This window comes from Aspergillus ambiguus, assembly GCF_047715705.1.
Source record: "Aspergillus ambiguus strain CBS 117.58 unplaced genomic scaffold BDV59scaffold_2, whole genome shotgun sequence".
NCBI classification, from domain to species: Eukaryota; Fungi; Ascomycota; class Eurotiomycetes; order Eurotiales; family Aspergillaceae; genus Aspergillus; species Aspergillus ambiguus.
The window spans coordinates 373,503-390,929 of record NW_027395515.1 but is presented as its reverse complement, the minus strand read 5'-3'; the positions used below and the strand labels follow the sequence as shown (position 1 = coordinate 390,929).

The window sequence follows — 17,427 nt, the reverse complement described above, 5'->3', positions numbered from 1 at the left end:
TTGTTTGGCAACGACAAACGAGACCCTTCCACCCACTACACATAATTGACCTCCCATCGCGTCCAATTCCACCCATGTCTTGATTTCTTACCTTCCACAGGTTTTCAATCCTACCTACAGCACACTCCCCGAGAGCATTCAAGACGCGTACGTACCCCCAGACGCGCAACGATTGTGCCTAGGGAGTATGGGTGACCGGTATAGCGCCCCCAGCCGACGCCTAACAGGCATTCTACAGCTAACCTCACGTCTGTAGTGGTGCTGACACCGAAGAACGCAAGCTAGACCCTGCCAGCCTCATGCCTCCCCAACCGACCGAAGTAGTCTTGTGGGTCGAAAAACCAGTCTCCGGACCAGATCGCCCGCTCCCGCAACACATCGTCCATATCCTAGACAAATGGCATACAGAAAACCCGGGTGATCTGCCGAAATTTGTCTACCAGTACCACGGAAGCCAGGTTTCCAAAGTGTATGACCGCCAGGGCCGAGAGCTTGAAACCTCCATTTTCCAGATCGTTCGTCCAGCCAAGTATCGAATTTTCATAATACATCTCCCATCGGGGGAGGGAAAACTCGTATCCAACTACTTCAAGTATGTCACTGCGGTAGGAAGCTTCCTAGTGGCATGGACGCCCGACGGCCCAGAGTCGGAACCGTGCGCCCTTCGGTCTTTTTGTCCCACCCTCGAGAGTGTCCACTACCGGCCGGATTCGTGGTATAGACTGGTAAGCGAGTTCATTCCTAGATTCGGCAAACCGAATGAAGCGAAGACCCCGACTACGACGCCGCGGCAAACCCAGCTCCAGATGGTATCACCACCACAGACAAACGGGTGTATAGGATCGGCAGGCCGCGCGCGGAAGCGGAGAACGAACGCTATCGGTGTTCCTGCACCTGGCCCGCAGGTGACGTCCGAAGATGAAGTATCCTCCAACGAATCTTCCAGCGAGTCTTCGTGCTCTGAGGAACAGGAGCATCCGCAGCAGCCGCTCGCAAAGAGGCGCAGACACAATCCAAGGGTGTCTACGCCGTCCCAAAAAGGCGAAACCATCTTCCAGCCGATGTATTACCGCATTGATGTCCAGGCTATGACATACTGTTTTCCGCTGGACTGGTGCAGAACTGCCCGCGAGTTGTTCAAGCGCACAAAGGCTTTTATTCCATTCTGGCGAGCTGCCGGTCGATATCTTCGAAGAATCTGAAAGGGAGTTTGATCAGTTGGTAGAACGTGTCCGGGCCCAGCATCGGGATCAGCCGTTTTATATTACTGTAAAACCAAAAATGATGTAGAAAGGGCCATATGGCGGTGACTTTTGACAATATGATTCAGGATGGGATGGATATCCGAGAGCACATGACATGGTTTTCTATGCTGAACAGAATCTGCAACGCCTTATGATTTGATTTTACAGTTTCGTAGCGAATTCAGTGAATATTTACTGACTCCAGTGGAATGTAAAAAGAAAGTGAAGTCCGACGGAAATCTGCAATATGTCCATAGATCCATATCTTCTTGGGGCTTAGCGCACCCCGGAGTGCTGAGTCATCGCACGTGGAGCGGTCAAAAACGGCAGATCCATATTTAGAAGTCCTACAAGTCGTTCACCTTTCGCTCTCCTTGTCGCTGCTCCTTTCACACCACCGCCGTCAAGCATGAATTCGGCATTGCTCGATGCCTTCCCTGCCCGAATCTCCTCCTCCGGTTCCCCCGCCCGTCCCCGTCGAAACCCACCCCAACCGAGCCGTCGGGTTTAAGCCGCCTCCAGGAGAGCAACGAGCTCTCCCCGACCCCACGCGCCTCGCGCCTGAGGATGCATACTACTCGCATGCGGTGTCCCGGACGCGCAGCTCACCGGCTACATATGATGAATCTGTTCAGACTTTGAACGGCAACACTGGTACGGCCGCCTCAGTGGCGGCTCTGCACCCTCACCCGGTTCCCGCGCGAAAGGTGCGAGGGACCAGTCGGCGGAGAAGACGGAAGGGCGCGTGGAAAAAGCTCCTCTGGGTGAAGCAGTCTTGTATGTGGGGATGATATTGAGCAAAAATGAAAACGGCCGCTGACAGCTTCAGATCCCGACAACTATACCGATACAGAAACCTTCCTCGATCACCTCCAGCGCAATCCCCGTGTCCGTCCGTACGACTTCTGGCCCCTGGTGGCGGACTCCACGGTGATCGTGCAACATGTCTGCTCGGTGGCTATATTTGTTTGCTGTTTTGTTGGTATTGTCCAGGGACGCGTGAGTCCCGTCTCGGTCGTGTGCTGGGGTAGTGTGGGCACGGCGATGGGGTGGTTTCTGTGGGATACGTGGGTGTGGAAGGAGCACGCTGAAAGTCCGCATGCACTGGAGCGAGTTTCGGAAGGAGACGATATGTCGAGCTCAAGCTCGCTGACGAGTGCTGGCAATGGCTCCGGTTCGCGGTCTAAGGACAGCCAAGTCCACGGCCTGGGATTGACCATGGCGCAGAGCGAGCCTGGAGATCTTCGGCGACAGGAGGCTGAGTCTGGTGGCTCCCAGGGCTCCGCCGATACTACACCTGTTAACACCAACTGCCCGCAGTTTCCGACGCAGGACGCGGGCCACCCGTCCTTGCTCTCCTCCCGCAACCGCCAGCGGCTGTCGACGGTCAAATCCGCCTTTCTCATCTACTGCGCCCTGCTTGGGCTGACTCCGATCCTTAAGTCCCTGACGAAATCTACGGCCAGCGACTCTATCTGGGCGTTGAGCTGCTGGCTCTTAATCATGAACATCTTCTCCTTTGACTATGGGAGCGGCGAAGGCGCCGGCGCCACCAAGTTCCCCGCTTCCCTTTCGACCAATGCTGCAGTGATGGCGTCGACAGTGCTGGCGTCGCGGTTGCCATCTACGAGCCATGTGTTTAGTCTGATGCTGTTTTCCATCGAGGTGTTCGGGCTGTTTCCCATCTTTCGCCGGCAGCTACGACATATTTCCTGGACGGGCCACGTTCTCTTGACACTCGCGCTAGTGATTGTGGCTGGTGGCGCGGTTGGGATCACTCTTCGTGGGGGCCTCGCTGCGGCGCTGGTAGGCTCCATTCTGGGCAGTATTCTCACGGCGCTGGCTATGGGAGGCTGTAGCTGGTGGCTGATCAGTCTGCAGAAGTATAAGAACGTGGTGATTGGACCGTGGGACCCGGCGCGTCCGATTATCCGCCGGCATTGGGACTGATTTTTGGCTGAATGGTTTAGCATTGCATTAATTATACCCTCACGTTGACATAGTCACCGTTGATAATACAGAATGCTTTGATTTTCTGACTCCTAACTGGCCAATCCTCTTACCCTTGGATTTAAACATACCTCGAAGACCAAGGCCCAATAACAAGCCCGGAGTGGGACCATCCAAGTTGCTGGAACTTGGTTGCGAAGTTATGTTGTTGGTACGTATGTCCGCTCGCTGGAATGTCCGCGGAATGCGACACGGTCATCCCTACTGGTCACACTGAACCCGGGAACCATTCATGACTCGGCGCAATGACAATAACCAGGGAGATCCTGTCTTCCCGCAATGAATTAGTCAAAGGATCACATTCCTTCGCCCGAGGTGTAGAAGGGAGTTGCTATGTCCTGGCAATGCAAATGACTGCACAGTCCACCTGATGGACGGAATGAATGACGTTGGCCTGGCTATTGAGCAACGATCCCTTTGAAGCTAAATATTTGGGCTGTTATTGTCTCAGGCGCCGCGGCCAGGGGAACTATATATGATCGCTGATACTCGTTCTTATTTCCTCCACGTAATTTCTGGATCTTTACCCTAAACAGCTCTTTCCCTGCTCCAGGAACAATATGTTTAAAAAACTTGCTTTGGCTTTGCTCGCCGCGCAGGGCGCGATGGGCATGCGCTTTGCCATGTATATTGATGAGTTAGTCACCCGCTAATCGTCTACAATTCAATCACGAATATTGATCGAGCTGGAAGATACCACACAACCGACCTGCCGGACAGCTCCCAAACACAGGGCATAACGCATGCCATCATGGCATTTGCGAAGACCACCCTGTTCACCGATAAGGATGCCAAAGACTTTAAACCATTCGAGCCGGTCGACCAAATGCGCAAGCGCTTCGGCCCAGACACGAAGGTGATGATCGCCGTTGGCGGATGGGGCGACACTGCCGGGTTCTCGAAAGGCGCCAAAGACGATGCGTCGCGGGAATCGTTCGCAAAGAACGTGGCCAAGATGGTCGATGACCACGGCTTCGATGGTGTTGGTTAGTCGGACCTCTCTCTTGAACACCGCATGTGCGGGCGTGTTCGCCGGACTGTGCGCTGACGGCTTAGACATCGACTGGGAATACCCTGGTGGAAACGGCGACGACTACAAAAAGGTGCCCAACGAGAAGAAGAAGCCCGAGATCGAGGAGTACCCGCTGTTCGTGCAGGCCATGCGCAAGGCCCTCGGCAAGGACAAGGTGTTGTCTCTCGCGGTGCCGGGCAAGCGCGAGGACATGATCGCCTTCACCAAGGAGAACGGACCCAAGATCTGGCCCTCCGTTGATATGGTCAACGTGATGTCCTACGACCTGATGAACCGCCGCAACAACGTGACCACCCACCACAGCAGCGTCGAGCAGTCGCTGGACACCGTCCACGCGTATAAGGAGATCGGCCTCGACACGGAGAAGATGAACCTCGGTGTCGCGTACTACGCCAAGTGGTTCACGACTAAGAAGGACGCCGGCTGCGAGGAGCATCCGCTTGGATGCCCTGTCGTGGAGATGGAGAAGCCCGACGGCTCGGACAATGGCAAGTCGGGTGTGCTGACGTTCGAGAAGTCTACTATGGCCCCGCCGCCGAAGGATCTGAAGGACTCGACGGATGGGACTTGCGGGTTTGCGAAGGGCACGCGCTGTCCCCAGGGACAGTGCTGCAGTCAGTATGGAAACTGGTATGTTTCTTCCCAGCAGGTCTGGAGGAGAGAGCTACGCGGTGAATTGTGCTAACTGGAACAGTGGCAATGGCGATGACTTCTGCCAGAGCGGCTGTCTCTCGGACTATGGTGAATGTAAGGGCATCTCTATCGTCGACTCCTGGCGCCGGGCGCAGAAGGACGGCGAGCTGGACAAGAAGGCGGGCGGGCAGTACTACTTTGACGAGGAGGTCAACATCTTCTGGACGTGGGACACTGTGCCGATGATCGAGCGCAAGTTCAAGGATATCGTCGATGCCGAGCACGTTGGCGGCGTGATGGCCTGGAGTCTGGGCGAGGACACACTGGACTTCTCGCATCTGAAGGCGATGCAGAAGGGCGTTGCTGCCCGGGAGTGAATCTAGACTAGGTATATTGATTCCTTTTTGAAACTCCGGGGTGTTATTTATTTCTAGAGCGGCCTTGTAATCGTGCGACGTTCGAAAGCATTGTCGCATTGTAGTTGTTACATGCTCCATAGGAATTTGGCGGGCGGCGCCAACAGGCCCGATGCATCCCAGCCAATCCGGAAGCGGAGAGTCGCACGGGGGCTTGGTTGCCTTTCAGCGCCCGCAAACGACCCAATTTCGTCCGGCGGGCCTTTCTCAGGGGATTATTTATGTAGAGTGGACGCCAAAACATGTCGTTTGAATCCTAATTTCCTCCGTATTGCGTGTACTCGCACTCGTTCGTGGCGATGATCTACTTCCTGTTGATGCTGCCCCTGTGCTGGTGCATACCGATGCAGGGCCCCCGGAATGCACTGGAGCCTCATATGCAGATGACACCTGCCTCAGGGCCTCTTCCTCAGGGGATCTATGACACCTCGCAGCACGTCCTGCAAACCACCGACCAGGCTACTCGCCAGCCGTCATCTTCGCACGGCGCATTCGTCAACATCAACTATACCCAGCACGCCGACGGCCTAACGGGCCATTATATGGAAACCCTGCGAAAATCCCAGCTACCCACTACGTTAATAGACCGCTACTCCCACGAACTTGTTGCATTGGGCCTCCTACTCCTCGTCCCCGTCACTCTGGGCGTCGTCGAGCTCGCCGAGTACATTGGACGCTATTACAGTGAGGAGGAGTATCCGAATCGAGGTCGCGAACGCCAGCGCTGGCTGGGCAGTGAGCGGGAGAAACACACGGAGATGAGAACACAGCGGGAGAAGAAGGTGTACGAGGAGCGACGATGGTGGAGGCGATGTCGTGAGAGAGACTTGCTATGATGCACGCATGCAGGCGGGATTCTACGAGAGTATTTATGAAGCTATGACCGGATGACAACAAATTTAGACTCATGACTACATTCATTCGACTTCGTAAGATGCAGACGCCTATCACACGCTCTCTCGCTCCTCGATCTCCGCCTTTTCGGCACTGCGCACCCACACGTCCACTTCGGCCGTCTCGCCCTGCGGTAGGTGCCGCGCCATCGAGACAATCTGCCATGCCGACGGCGCGTCACGGAAGACGTGGTTCAGGGCTTCGAGGTTGCGGTTCATGGTCTCCGGATAGAAGAAGAACACCATGACGGGGATGCAGGCCGAGATCACCGCATAGACGATGTAGTACCGGTATCCTATCGTGTTGAGCGCCACCGGGGTGATCATGACGACGACAAAGTTCCACAGCCAGTGGTTTGCCGTGGAGATGGCCGACATGGCCACACGCAGTCGCATCGGGGCCACCTCTGTGCAGTACAGGAAGTTTCCGCCGAGGAAGCCGATGGGGTAGAACGAGTTGAAGAGGAAGATGAATACGGCTGACACTATCGACGCGGTCTTTTGCGTGCCGAAGCTGTTCGTGATCGCCAGGACCACCATGCAGACGGACATTCCAGTGCCGCTGATCATGAAGACGGCACGACGGCCTAGGCGGTCGATAGCGAAGAAGGAGATGAAACTGCACAGGAACTTCCAGGTCATGGCGCAACTGGCGAGGATCTTGGACAGATCGGTGCTCATGTGCAAGTTGTCTTCGAAGATGTTGCTTGCGTACACGGAGATGAGATTTCCGCCGCACATCTGTTGGACAGTGTTCAATGCAATGCAGAGACAGAATCGATAGAGGAGACGATCCTGGTCGTCCGGGGAGAACATCTCCTTCAGCGAGACCGAGGCGGAGCCATCAGTGATCTCAAGTGAGGTTTCGATACCGGATATTTCCATACGCACGGCCTCGTCTTCAACTGGGAGGCCGCGGTAAGCTGCAAGACTTGCGGTCGCCTCGTCGACGCGGTTGACGCATACGAGCCAGCGAGGGGACTCAGGGAGGAAGAAGACGGAGGCGAGGAGAACAACTGAGAAGAAGAGCGAGATGACAAGAGGCATACGCCACTGCAGGGTGCTTTCACCACCGATCTTGCTAAGACCAAAATCGATCCAGTTGCACAGAGCGTAGCCGAGACAGATGCAGATACCATCGACAATGACATGTTGACCACGGTGTTTGGCAGAGGAACATTCGGACTGCCACACCGGGACAGCAACACTGAGTTGACCGACGCCGCAGCCTAGGATGATTCGTCCAATGGTGAACTGGATCAGAGGATCACGGTATGCCACTATCTGCAGCACCTGGCCGACGACTGTTAGAATGCCGCCGAGGAAGATGGTCCTTCGGCGGCCAAGCCAGTCTCCCAAGAAAGTGCACGATAGAGCCCCGACCAGGGCACCAATCTGGAACGATGCAATGACTGCACCCTGGCTGGTAGAGTTATGTGATTTAACTGCACCGGTGGTGTTGACGGTGTCGATCTGCGGGAATGTGTGCACCCAACTCTGCAGGCTATCCAGGGGTCCAATGCCAGCCTGGTTATAGCCGAAGAGGATGAAGGCCGGGGCGACGATAAGCAACGCCTGCGCCAGGCGGAGAGGTTTACCATTCAGCGCCATTATGTGGGCGTGTCAACTGTGGGAGAGACGGAGAAAGTTGTGCGTGAAGGACGCATTTTATATTGCCTGTTGGGACCAAAGCTCCCACAAACCCACAAAATTCTCATCTGGAGACCCCGCATGACGTTCCAACGAAAATAAATCTTTGCCGTCTGGCTCACCCGGCATGCGAATCCCTGTCTCGTCCCAGTGGAGGAGCTGATTGCGTTGAGCATTCACCGGGGGAGGTTACTGGAGAAGCCGGTCCACCTCCGGACAGCCTCCGAGCAGTACGGCGGCCGGGGTAGAGACCATACTTATTCCCGGGGATTCCATTGGCAGAATCACACGAATAGATCTTATTCCGGAGTGGCCGGAGAAAAACTGTCCGATGGGTCTGTTGTTTAGCTCATCTTGGCAGCTCCATCCCCACCGTAAGACGACTATACCAACACGCATTTCTCCTCGTTTGCGGAAGCCACTGCCCCTTTTTCCCCACTGGGGCGATATCCTACGATCAAGACACCAGGGACTTTGGGATGTCCGAGAATTTTCGCGCCTGAAAAAGGCTCAGGAAGTGTTATGCTTGACATGCAGGTGATATAGAGCTAAGACCACACAAGCTTCCAGCTGCTTGGCTTGGCAGTATATCACTCAAGGGTCGGTGTCTGCACGATGATGCACGTTGTGTCGTGGATTATTCTCCTGATCACACGATCCATTGTCTGACATTCCATGGGCATGTGGGTTTTGCTGCCGAATATTCCCCGCCGATAAGCATACAATTTCCCGAGAATTGTTCGGATCGGCCCAACTAAATGTCATTGAGCTCGGTCAACTGCCGCGTCTTCACCGCAAGTAAAGGGAATACAAATGCGGTACGGAGTACATACTCCGCACTTCTGTGCACTTGTAAATTGCCGAATATTAGGCGAAGTAGTTACTGCTTGATATCTAGTGCTCTACTCATTAACTATGTCCGTTCGTAGACCGTCTTTGTAGGATTACTTCGCCCTGTTGTAGGTTCATCAAACATCATTATGGCGTGATATACCCCTCTCTATGTCAAAACCATTTTCTCAGAGTTTTTCAGCAGATGAAAGCAAGCAAACTTGTAATCGGATAATAACATCGATGCTTGTCTTCGCCTTGGAAATAACCCAATGCCGTAGACTGTTAAGCTCTAAAGCAGAGAGTGACATTCTTAGGTACAGATTCTGGGCTTCAGTACGCTTAGCAGGTTCGAGTTGATCTAAATTCTCAGGGAAAAGAGGCGGGTGTAACCCGGGACCATCATAGTAGAGAAGGTACGGCTGACGGCCTTGGTCAAAAAGTTGGCAACACCTCGATTGATTGTCAATCGATTATGCCTAGCACCTTCGATAGCTTTTCAGGATGCATAAACATGTTCTCGGCATAAAATGTTTGCGGGCACCATCTGCCACTTTTAAACCTCAGATAGTCCTTATAGATAGTATATGCCGTTGGGCTAGGTCTATGTAAGAGGTCTTCCAAGAGACCTAGTTACTAGTGCTAATGCATCATTCTAGTAAACACATGAGCTGCTGCACCCATACAGTTTATATACATGATAATTATACTCAAATTCCTTGGATCTCTGCAACCACCGCTGCAGTGACTTCCTTCGTCGTAGCTGTTCCTCCCAAATCTGCTGTCAACAGTCCGCTATCGCACACTTTCTCCACACACTCCATCAGCTTCTGTGCTGCAGTCTCCTCACCCAACCATGTCAGCATCTCCGCTGCGGTCCAAAAAGTCGCCACTGGATTGGCAACCCCCTTGCCCGTGATATCGAATGCTGAGCCATGGATAGGCTCAAACATGCTAGGATGTTGCCGCGTGGGATCCAGGTTTGACGTCGGCGCGATTCCGATCGAGCCCGCCAGAGCAGCAGCCAGGTCCGACAGGATATCAGCGTGCTAATAAATTAGCCCCGGTATACGCACAAGACTGAACTGACAATCCGAACTTACCAAGTTACTAGCGACAATGGTATCGATGCTCTCCGGCTTCAGCACCATCCGTGTCGTCATAGCGTCAACCAACATCTTGTCGACCTGCACGTCGGGAAAGTCTTTTGCCACGGCCGAAGCAACCTCATCCCACAGTACCATGCCGTTGCGCTGCGCGTTGCTCTTGCTGACAACGGTGAGCAGCTTGCGGGGCCGCTTCTGTGCGGTCTCAAATGCGAACCGCATGATGCGCTCAACGCCCACCCGCGAGAAGATGGCCGTCTCCGTGGCCACCTCCCACGGCCAGCCGACGTGCGATCGTCCACCCTGTCCGGCGTACTCGCCCTCACTGTTCTCGCGGATGATGACCCAGTCGAGTTTGCCTGGTGGGCAGTTCCGCAGCGGGGACTGTGTGCCGCGCAGGACGCGGGTCGGTCGCACATTGGCGTACTGTTGCATCGGCTGGCAAATCGCCAGGCGGAGGCCCCAAAGGGAGATGTGGTCCGGGACATCTATGATCGTTAGCACGCTGTAAAAGACACATCGTGGCTGTCTCTCCGGCTTTGCGGGGAACGTACCGGGAGCACCGACGGCGCCGAACAAAATCGCATCATGCTTCTTCAACTCGTCAAGTCCGCCATCAGGAATGTACTTCCCAGTGGTTTTGTACGTTTCCGAGCTCCAATCAAGGTGGGTGAAGTCCAACGCGAAAGTCTGCAACTTGCCGGCTAGCGCCTGCAGCACTTCGATGCCGGCAGAAACGACCTCCGGACCAATGCCGTCCGCAGGAATAGCAGCGATCTTGTAAGATTTCATTTTTTTTATCCGTCCGGTTTTACTTGTGTCGTTGTGCTCCGTAGTCGAATGGATGATCATACACGGAGCCCTCTATATATACAAACCTCGGTAATGCCCCGCCGGACAAGACACCTCCGCCAGACCAGCCCGGAGAAAACTTGTCCGGTAGATCCATCACCCGCACCATCGCGAGCATGCTATAGAAAGCCATTCATGCCATAGTTCTCCTGGATCAACCATGGCCCGTCAGCCACTGTCCACAAATCACTCATCACATTCTCAACCCCGCTGTCTCCGGGTAGGAGCCCGTCTGCGGAGAACCCGCTGAGAAATGTATTGTTGCTAGTGTCTCCAAATATCACCGATGGGTTGTTGTAGAATTGTTGAATTGTGGGGTCCGTGGTGAGCACTGGGGCGTTGTTCTCTCCGGATATCCCCAGCGCGCTGTCAGTCTCTGTGGAGAGCTGCTGCTGACCTTGAGTAGCCGTGCATACAGGTGGCTGTTGTTGCTGTAGAGGGGGAGGTGAGGTGGGGCTTGACAGGGCCGACTCCAGATCCTGGAGAGCTTCTATGCAAGTCTGCGGCCAGGCGCTGCCTCGCAGAGCCAGATTCTGGAGGATCAAGAGGCCGGATTTGGTATATCTTCCACAGCAGTCAGAACCTGCGAACGTAGAAAATCTGTGGAGGGATAAGGTGAAAAGCATACCGAGACGCTGCAGATACAGCAAACTCCCCCTCCCAAGCTGCGTATATTAGGATCAAACAGCTCATCCATACAGCCCATGTAAATGACGGCCATATGGGGGGGACTCCTGTCGTCGACGGAGGAAGGGACCGGCGCAATTCAGCAATCAGCGACCGCGACGACTCAATGCAGATCTGTAAAGCGGTCTTATATTCTGGGGCTGTTTGGTCCGCAGCCAGGAGTGGACGGTTCATGGAGATGATAGATTCGTGTCGGAGGACGATGAGGAGAAGCCGGTGTGACTGGGAGAACGCGGGAGCATGCTCTTCTCTCACTTCTTCGGTGTCCAGGTCGAGGTAAACGTCTTCGTAGACTTCATTCCACCACTGGGCCAACTCACCATTGATCTGAGTGGCAGTGGATGATGGCTCCTGTGCATGCGCGAAGCACTTGTTGCGAAGCTCGACAATAAGGCCACGCACGCGGGCGAATTTTGCAAGGTGTGTGAGGAGCCGTAAGTGACCTATACTCTGTTAGAATCAGTGTTGTTAAAATGGACGAAGAGAGAATCTACCATCGGGGACATGGTCGTCATCATGAGTCTCCATTCCCGGGTAGCATACATCCACGTCATCATCACGGATACTTAAGGGGATGCCGAGCGCCTGCGAGAGATATCGCTCCAAGCAGTAGATTGACCAGAAGAGACGGCGTCGAATGGTCACCTCATCGGGGGCAAAACAAGAATACCGTGCTGGACAGCGATGTAGGCCAAGATGGAAGGCTGTGCGAGTGATGACACCTCCAAGCCGCGAAGCAGCATTTAACCTGAGAAGCGATACTAGGAAAATTTGCACGCTGAATGCCGCCTGCAATAAAGGGACAGTAGGCGGGTCACAGAACAGAGCGTGCAGGCTTTGCATGGCCTGATCCACTGTACGGAAAACCAACATCGCTGGCACCGGTATGCCTTTGGTCCTCGTAGCAGTAGATGTATTCATTTGCCGGCGATCAAGCAACGAGATGGAAATGACGCTGCGGACGAGAATAGTCTCCGCAGATGTCAATTTGGACCATCCGTTGCTGCTGTTGAGCTGCTCCAGAGTGCGCAGGAACGTCGGGCCAAGAATATAGGGGAAGATAGGATGCCAATGATCAAAATAGCTGCGGGTCCATCTGACGAGGTTATCGAAGTTAAATTTGGGTGCTCGGTGGTGGTCCAGTTCATGCGGCATCCATAATTCATTCCTAAGGGCCTGAGCAGCATCATGACGAGGACTCTGGCGCTGCAATTGGTCGTCCTCGCCGGGCACAAGGTTATCTTTTGGAGCAGACTGCTGTGCCTGGTTCAGATAGGCTGATCTCCGGGCAAACGCGTTGTAGACCACACGGATGAAGTAGATACCGCTGGAGCTCCCTAGAAAGGTGGCTGAACCGTTTTCCTGATGCGATTTCCGCATAATCCCAATTTCTCGGGGTGGTAAATGACTCATCTTGCGTCGTTTAGCGGGGTGCATATCATACCCTGTGTCCATTGTGGACATTACTATGTGCGGGGAGAAAGACTGGGGAAGATGATATGGAAGAAAACCGGGGATTCTCAGGCCGGGTACATAAGTAGTTGTAACTCGGTGGAGCTAGACTGCTGATATAAGCTGTGCAATTATGCCAGGACAAAATATTGACATGGAAATGAGATATATTGGGTGGGATCATGAGGATCTATTACGGCCACGCAAACTATATCCAGACGATGCATGCATCATCGGATTAAATGTCTGAAGGTTAGTTTATGGTTGGGGTGGTATTGTCGTTCTACTACTACTACTACCTAGGGAGTAGTGTAACTGGTCCCAAGGCACATAGAATCAAGAAACGTATATTTTTATGGCAATAAAGATTCTGTATACATTCAACTATAACACGTAGCTCTCGTTTTAGAAGGTAAAATAATTTTATCTCCACTACTCCTTTGTATCGCAACTGAGGTCAGTGTTGGTGGAGCTCGGCAGTTTCTTTCCCCGCAAACGGACAACCACAAGCCAAAGTCTTGATGGCGAACAACTTCATCCTCTTCTTCAACTAGACCAATCGGGCCAAAATGGCACAAAATCCCATCTCCTGCGAGCCTTGTCGTCAGAAAAAGTGCAAGGTTTGTCTTTCTGCAAAAAGGCAAGGGCCATAGCTAACTCCACAGTGCGATCGCATCCTGTAATCACCGCTCTACATCCACGAAATCCCTAGACTGCTGTCATATATGAATCCCTAACTAGTCTAAAGTCCAATTTGCTCTCAATGTGTCACGACTCCTGCGCGGTGTATCTACCCCGAAAGTGGGAAACGGTGCGAATCCTATCTGAGAGATATATATGTCATAGCTAACGACAACCAGAGGCCTTCCCCAAGGCTACATAACCCATATAGAACACCGCCTCATAGATACAGAAATAGCACTCTACACCCTCTATTCCCAGATGCGTAGCGCAGGTCTACACATTGACATGCCAGACCTGCGTATTCCTCAGGATGCGCCGGACACTCTGGCCCGCCAGAGTCGCACGACTAATATGTCGGAATGGGAGCGTCTCCCTCTGCGGGACGCGCGAGATTGGGAGCGATGGTGGACGGAGAAGAACACCTTATTTGGTGGTGGAGAATTCGTTAGTGGGCCAAATCCGGGAGAGAACTCCCGGGAGGGGGACACAACTGGAGAACGGAGAGAAGGCGATACGACACTGGTCCCAGGAGGATCATTCTCTGTGCAGCCGGGAGATAAAGCGGACAAGCTCGCCGAGACAGAACCAAATGTTTATTTCTGATTTTATTATCCCTGCAGAAGTGATGTGAGACCACTGATGATCAAACTACCAGAGGACGTGAGTATATGGCATGTAATAGGGCAGGATGATGGAAATGTTGTATATATAAAGTTATCTACTGTACAGTCTATAAATTATTGTCTCATCATTACACCCGGCACAGACGTCCGTTCTGATCTGGCAGCCCATCGACACTATCTACTGTCCAATCCTCACTACCCACACCGGTAGGAGCATAGAACAGCCCGAAGGGGTCGTACCTCTGCTTCAGCTGGTACAAACGGTCGTAGTTGGAGCCATAGAAGGCTTGCTGGAAGTTCGGCTCGAGGATGTCTGCTTCGGACATGTAGGCACCGGCTTCGGGACAGGTCTCGCGCCACACACCCAGAATGTCGTAGGTGAAGGTGTTCATCGTGTCGAGGATCTCGGTGGAAGACGCGTCAGCGGACCAACTAGCCGACGAGATGGCGTGCATGAGTGTGTTTCGGAACGCTGGGTTGGCTGCGTTGTCGGCAGCTCCGGCCAGCTTCTCGGCCTTCATGTTAAACGCAAGAAGCGGGTAGCCCTCGGAGACAGTTTTCTTGATCGCCTCGAAAGTCTTATTCAGCAGAGTGGCATCTTCCCAGTTCTCGCGCGGGAACAGCCGTGACCCAGTCATCATCGTTGTCGCGCCCACAGTTTCGAGGGGGAATCCAGCGTCCCAGGCGTCATAGAAGTTGTCATAGTAGGTGCTGGACGGGCTGTAGGGAATGCCCAGGCGGTCGAGCTCGTCGAACCACGGCTGCACGAGCGCATAATACTCTGCCAGGGTGTGGTTGACGGCGAAGAATGGGTTCATCAGGAAGGTGAATGAGTCGGCGCCCGTCGCCATCACCCAGAAGTAGGCGTAGGTGCCTGCGTCGGCGTGGATGGCGAAGCGATCGAAGTAGGCGCGCACACCAGCCCAGAAAGTGTCGACGGTTACGTTGCTGCTAGTGGAGAAGGAAAAAGTAGATACCGTCACGCCGACCTTGGGGTGCACTCGCGAGATGACCGACGTGACGACACCATAGGTACCTGGTTTGTTAGCTTAAAGATTCCTATAAAGGCATCAAAGTTGGGAGTAGGAACGGACATACCACCACCGCCGCCACGCAGAGCCCAGAAAAGATCCGGATCGGTCTCCTCAGTGACAGTCACGAAGCGTCCATTGGCCAGCACAACCTCAAGAGCGAGGACCTGGTCCACGGCCAGTCCGTAGATACTCGACATGGGCGAGTGACCACCGCCGAGAACGTATCCTCCTGCAACACCAACCGACTATACGAGGCATTAGTACTGTTTCCATGAAGGACTGCAATTGCCAACGCTTACCTTTCCTTCACCTCCCACGGCGGTGAACCCAAGCTCATTGGCCTTCTCATAGATCTCAAACGCTTGCACACCGGCTCCCATCTTGACCGCAGGACCGCGGTAATTGGAACCCTGATAGTTGGGGTAGTACTTGATATCCTTCAGATTGTGAGTCCAGATAGCAAGGGCACCCGCACCAGTAGATTTGCCGTTGAAATCGTGACCAGTGTTCTTGACCACCAAACGCAGGCCTGCATTGCGAGCGAAGTTGACAGCTAGCTGAATTTGTGCCACATTGCTGACGTTAACGGCATAGCTGGAGTAGCCACCCACAGTGCATTTGCCAGAGGGGTCATCGGTGGGCAAACATGTGCGACCTTCGTACAGGGGCCACATGATGGAGGCCGGGTCGGCGGCGCTATGCACGTCAGTTTATGCTTCCGAGAGAATTTCACACATAAAGCGCCAACATACTGAAGATATGACACGGTCCAGTTATCAGAGACAACCTGACATTGATCAGGGTCGTACTCCGGCCAGGAGGAATAACAGGATGCAGCCAGCGGCACCGTCTTCACGAGTCTCCCGCCGAGCAGACGGTTGAAAAGGGACCAGATGCCAGATGAAGGCCAGAGGGCATCACCCGGAAGGAGCTTGCACTTGCTGATACAGCTGATGCAACGAGCGGCAAGGTCAGATGACGAGACGTTGCTGCCGAAGTCAAACAGATTTGTCTCATTCTGGAGGACTGGTGTTAGGTGGTCGATGACGCTGTCCGTCAGCTGCAAAGCCTCGCTAGAAAACAGCGGGGCACCGGCGTCCGTACTGGACGAGGGCACGGGTGTCGCAGCAACAATCATAGAGGAAGTAGTTGAGGCTGCCTGTGCAGAGTTAGACAGCGCGAGGGCTGCCAGAAACCCTGCGGTAGAGGTGATGCGGACCATGGCGGAAGCTGTCACCAGCACGTGGGATTGAAAGGAACGATATGTACAAGTCGGAAAAACCAAGGGAAGAAACGGCAGCTAATTATACAGAAAGAGATTAAGAGAACATGGGTGACAGGCTAAACCATGTGGTTCTACTAAGTACATTGGCCTTTCCCAACTGCATGGATGCTGCGGCACCAACAGCATTAGGTGGAGCATGGCGATGCAGCGACCAATCGCTACAGGGGAGTCTGGGGCATCGAACGGCCACGAGGAGGACTCCACTACTGAAAGAGGCGAGCTGGCCCGATACCCTAAGTTGGTCGGGGGTGTGACTTAGTCGGAGGTCCTAGGACCCCTAGGAGGGAGCATGGCTGCGTGGCAACTGCAGGCCCACGTTGCTGCTAACCACGCGCCAATCTACATGGACGAACATTCTCGGAACAAGTTAAGCACCTGCTCCACCGGAGCGATTCATGTTCCATGGGTGACAGATGGATCGGTTCAGGTTCGATCGGATCGGGGAGCGCGGAAGGGTTCCAGGGAGGAGGGGACTTTGGAAAGGGGTGCCTGGATGGCACTCCCCCTAGCACGAACTAGTTGAAGGTCTAGATGAAGGATGGAGATGAAGGCAGCACAAAGAGTCTACGGATAGCTAGAAGAGTCTGCTAGACTGTCTTCAAACTGGAAATCATACGATATCTTCCGTAGGGACCACACTTCTAGACAACTGCCTAGTGAGACTATTATTCTTAGCGATTTCTCCATCGAACGATGGACTACTTTAGCGGGAAGGCAACCTGAGAAAAATTTTTTTCTCTCAGAAATTGTCTAAGAATTCGACCCTCGGGCGGAAATCTCGGCACTTCTCAGTGAAATTGGCATCCGAAAGTTTCTCACGCTTCACCCTTGCGTTGACCGCATGTTTCTCGAACGCATGGAGTTTCGCATGGTGCTGCACAAGCGTATGTCGTAGAAACACTGCACTGACCGATTTTTGCTCATGGAGCCATCAACCGCAACGATCATGGGGAAACGCTGATCACCATGCAAATCCTCGATCTTAACGGATGGT

General features: G+C 53.7%; 9 protein-coding genes across 9 annotated transcripts; 5 read left to right on the top strand and 4 right to left on the bottom strand.

Moving 5' to 3' along the window:
* Positions 1 to 187: 187 nt before the first annotated feature.
* On the top strand, positions 188 to 1,202 carry BDV59DRAFT_197823 (uncharacterized protein; the record flags this gene model as incomplete). Its single annotated transcript, XM_073693014.1, has 2 exons — positions 188 to 198; positions 257 to 1,202. The coding sequence occupies 2 exons, from the start codon at positions 188 to 190 to the stop codon at positions 1,200 to 1,202; spliced, it is 957 nt and encodes a 318-aa protein (XP_073552294.1).
* A 404-nt stretch (positions 1,203 to 1,606) lies between these two features.
* pigc (phosphatidylinositol N-acetylglucosaminyltransferase) lies at positions 1,607 to 3,419 on the top strand. Its single transcript, XM_073687995.1, has 2 exons — positions 1,607 to 2,021; positions 2,074 to 3,419. The coding sequence occupies exons 1-2, from the start codon at positions 1,673 to 1,675 to the stop codon at positions 3,192 to 3,194; spliced, it is 1,470 nt and encodes a 489-aa protein (XP_073552293.1). The 5' UTR covers positions 1,607 to 1,672; the 3' UTR covers positions 3,195 to 3,419.
* Positions 3,420 to 3,814: 395 nt separating this feature from the next.
* Positions 3,815 to 5,297, top strand: BDV59DRAFT_208382 (glycoside hydrolase superfamily; the record flags this gene model as incomplete). The annotated part of the gene is made up of 4 exons (XM_073695196.1): positions 3,815 to 3,891; positions 3,948 to 4,240; positions 4,311 to 4,917; positions 4,982 to 5,297. 4 exons carry the CDS (start codon positions 3,815 to 3,817, stop codon positions 5,295 to 5,297), a joined length of 1,293 nt encoding a protein of 430 aa, XP_073552292.1.
* Positions 5,298 to 5,542: 245 nt separating this feature from the next.
* BDV59DRAFT_45954 (uncharacterized protein) lies at positions 5,543 to 6,227 on the top strand. The gene has a single exon (XM_073696436.1). The coding sequence runs from the start codon at positions 5,636 to 5,638 to the stop codon at positions 6,170 to 6,172; it is 537 nt and encodes a 178-aa protein (XP_073552291.1). The 5' UTR covers positions 5,543 to 5,635; the 3' UTR covers positions 6,173 to 6,227.
* Positions 5,543 to 8,501, bottom strand: BDV59DRAFT_167937 (sugar porter family MFS transporter). Its single transcript, XM_073687994.1, has one exon. It carries the CDS (start codon positions 7,838 to 7,840, stop codon positions 6,284 to 6,286), a length of 1,557 nt encoding a protein of 518 aa, XP_073552290.1. The 5' UTR covers positions 7,841 to 8,501; the 3' UTR covers positions 5,543 to 6,283.
* Positions 8,502 to 9,420: 919 nt separating this feature from the next.
* BDV59DRAFT_190504 (putative tartrate dehydrogenase) lies at positions 9,421 to 10,608 on the bottom strand (the record flags this gene model as incomplete). Its single annotated transcript, XM_073691758.1, has 3 exons — positions 9,421 to 9,759; positions 9,814 to 10,304; positions 10,371 to 10,608. The coding sequence occupies 3 exons, from the start codon at positions 10,606 to 10,608 to the stop codon at positions 9,421 to 9,423; spliced, it is 1,068 nt and encodes a 355-aa protein (XP_073552289.1).
* A 550-nt stretch (positions 10,609 to 11,158) lies between these two features.
* BDV59DRAFT_208381 (CeGAL family transcription factor) lies at positions 11,159 to 12,810 on the bottom strand (the record flags this gene model as incomplete). The annotated part of the gene is made up of 3 exons (XM_073695195.1): positions 11,159 to 11,201; positions 11,297 to 11,805; positions 11,899 to 12,810. 3 exons carry the CDS (start codon positions 12,808 to 12,810, stop codon positions 11,159 to 11,161), a joined length of 1,464 nt encoding a protein of 487 aa, XP_073552288.1.
* A 500-nt stretch (positions 12,811 to 13,310) lies between these two features.
* On the top strand, positions 13,311 to 14,168 carry BDV59DRAFT_45937 (Zn(II)2Cys6 transcription factor domain-containing protein). The gene is made up of 4 exons (XM_073696434.1): positions 13,311 to 13,427; positions 13,473 to 13,486; positions 13,556 to 13,618; positions 13,668 to 14,168. The coding sequence occupies exons 1-4, from the start codon at positions 13,377 to 13,379 to the stop codon at positions 14,092 to 14,094; spliced, it is 555 nt and encodes a 184-aa protein (XP_073552287.1). The 5' UTR covers positions 13,311 to 13,376; the 3' UTR covers positions 14,095 to 14,168.
* On the bottom strand, positions 14,169 to 16,408 carry BDV59DRAFT_45940 (FAD-dependent oxidoreductase). Its single transcript, XM_073696435.1, has 4 exons — positions 15,901 to 16,408; positions 15,448 to 15,844; positions 15,213 to 15,393; positions 14,169 to 15,150 (listed from the first exon to the last, which is right to left on the bottom strand). The coding sequence occupies exons 1-4, from the start codon at positions 16,368 to 16,370 to the stop codon at positions 14,243 to 14,245; spliced, it is 1,956 nt and encodes a 651-aa protein (XP_073552286.1). The 5' UTR covers positions 16,371 to 16,408; the 3' UTR covers positions 14,169 to 14,242.
* Positions 16,409 to 17,427: the final 1,019 nt, after the last annotated feature.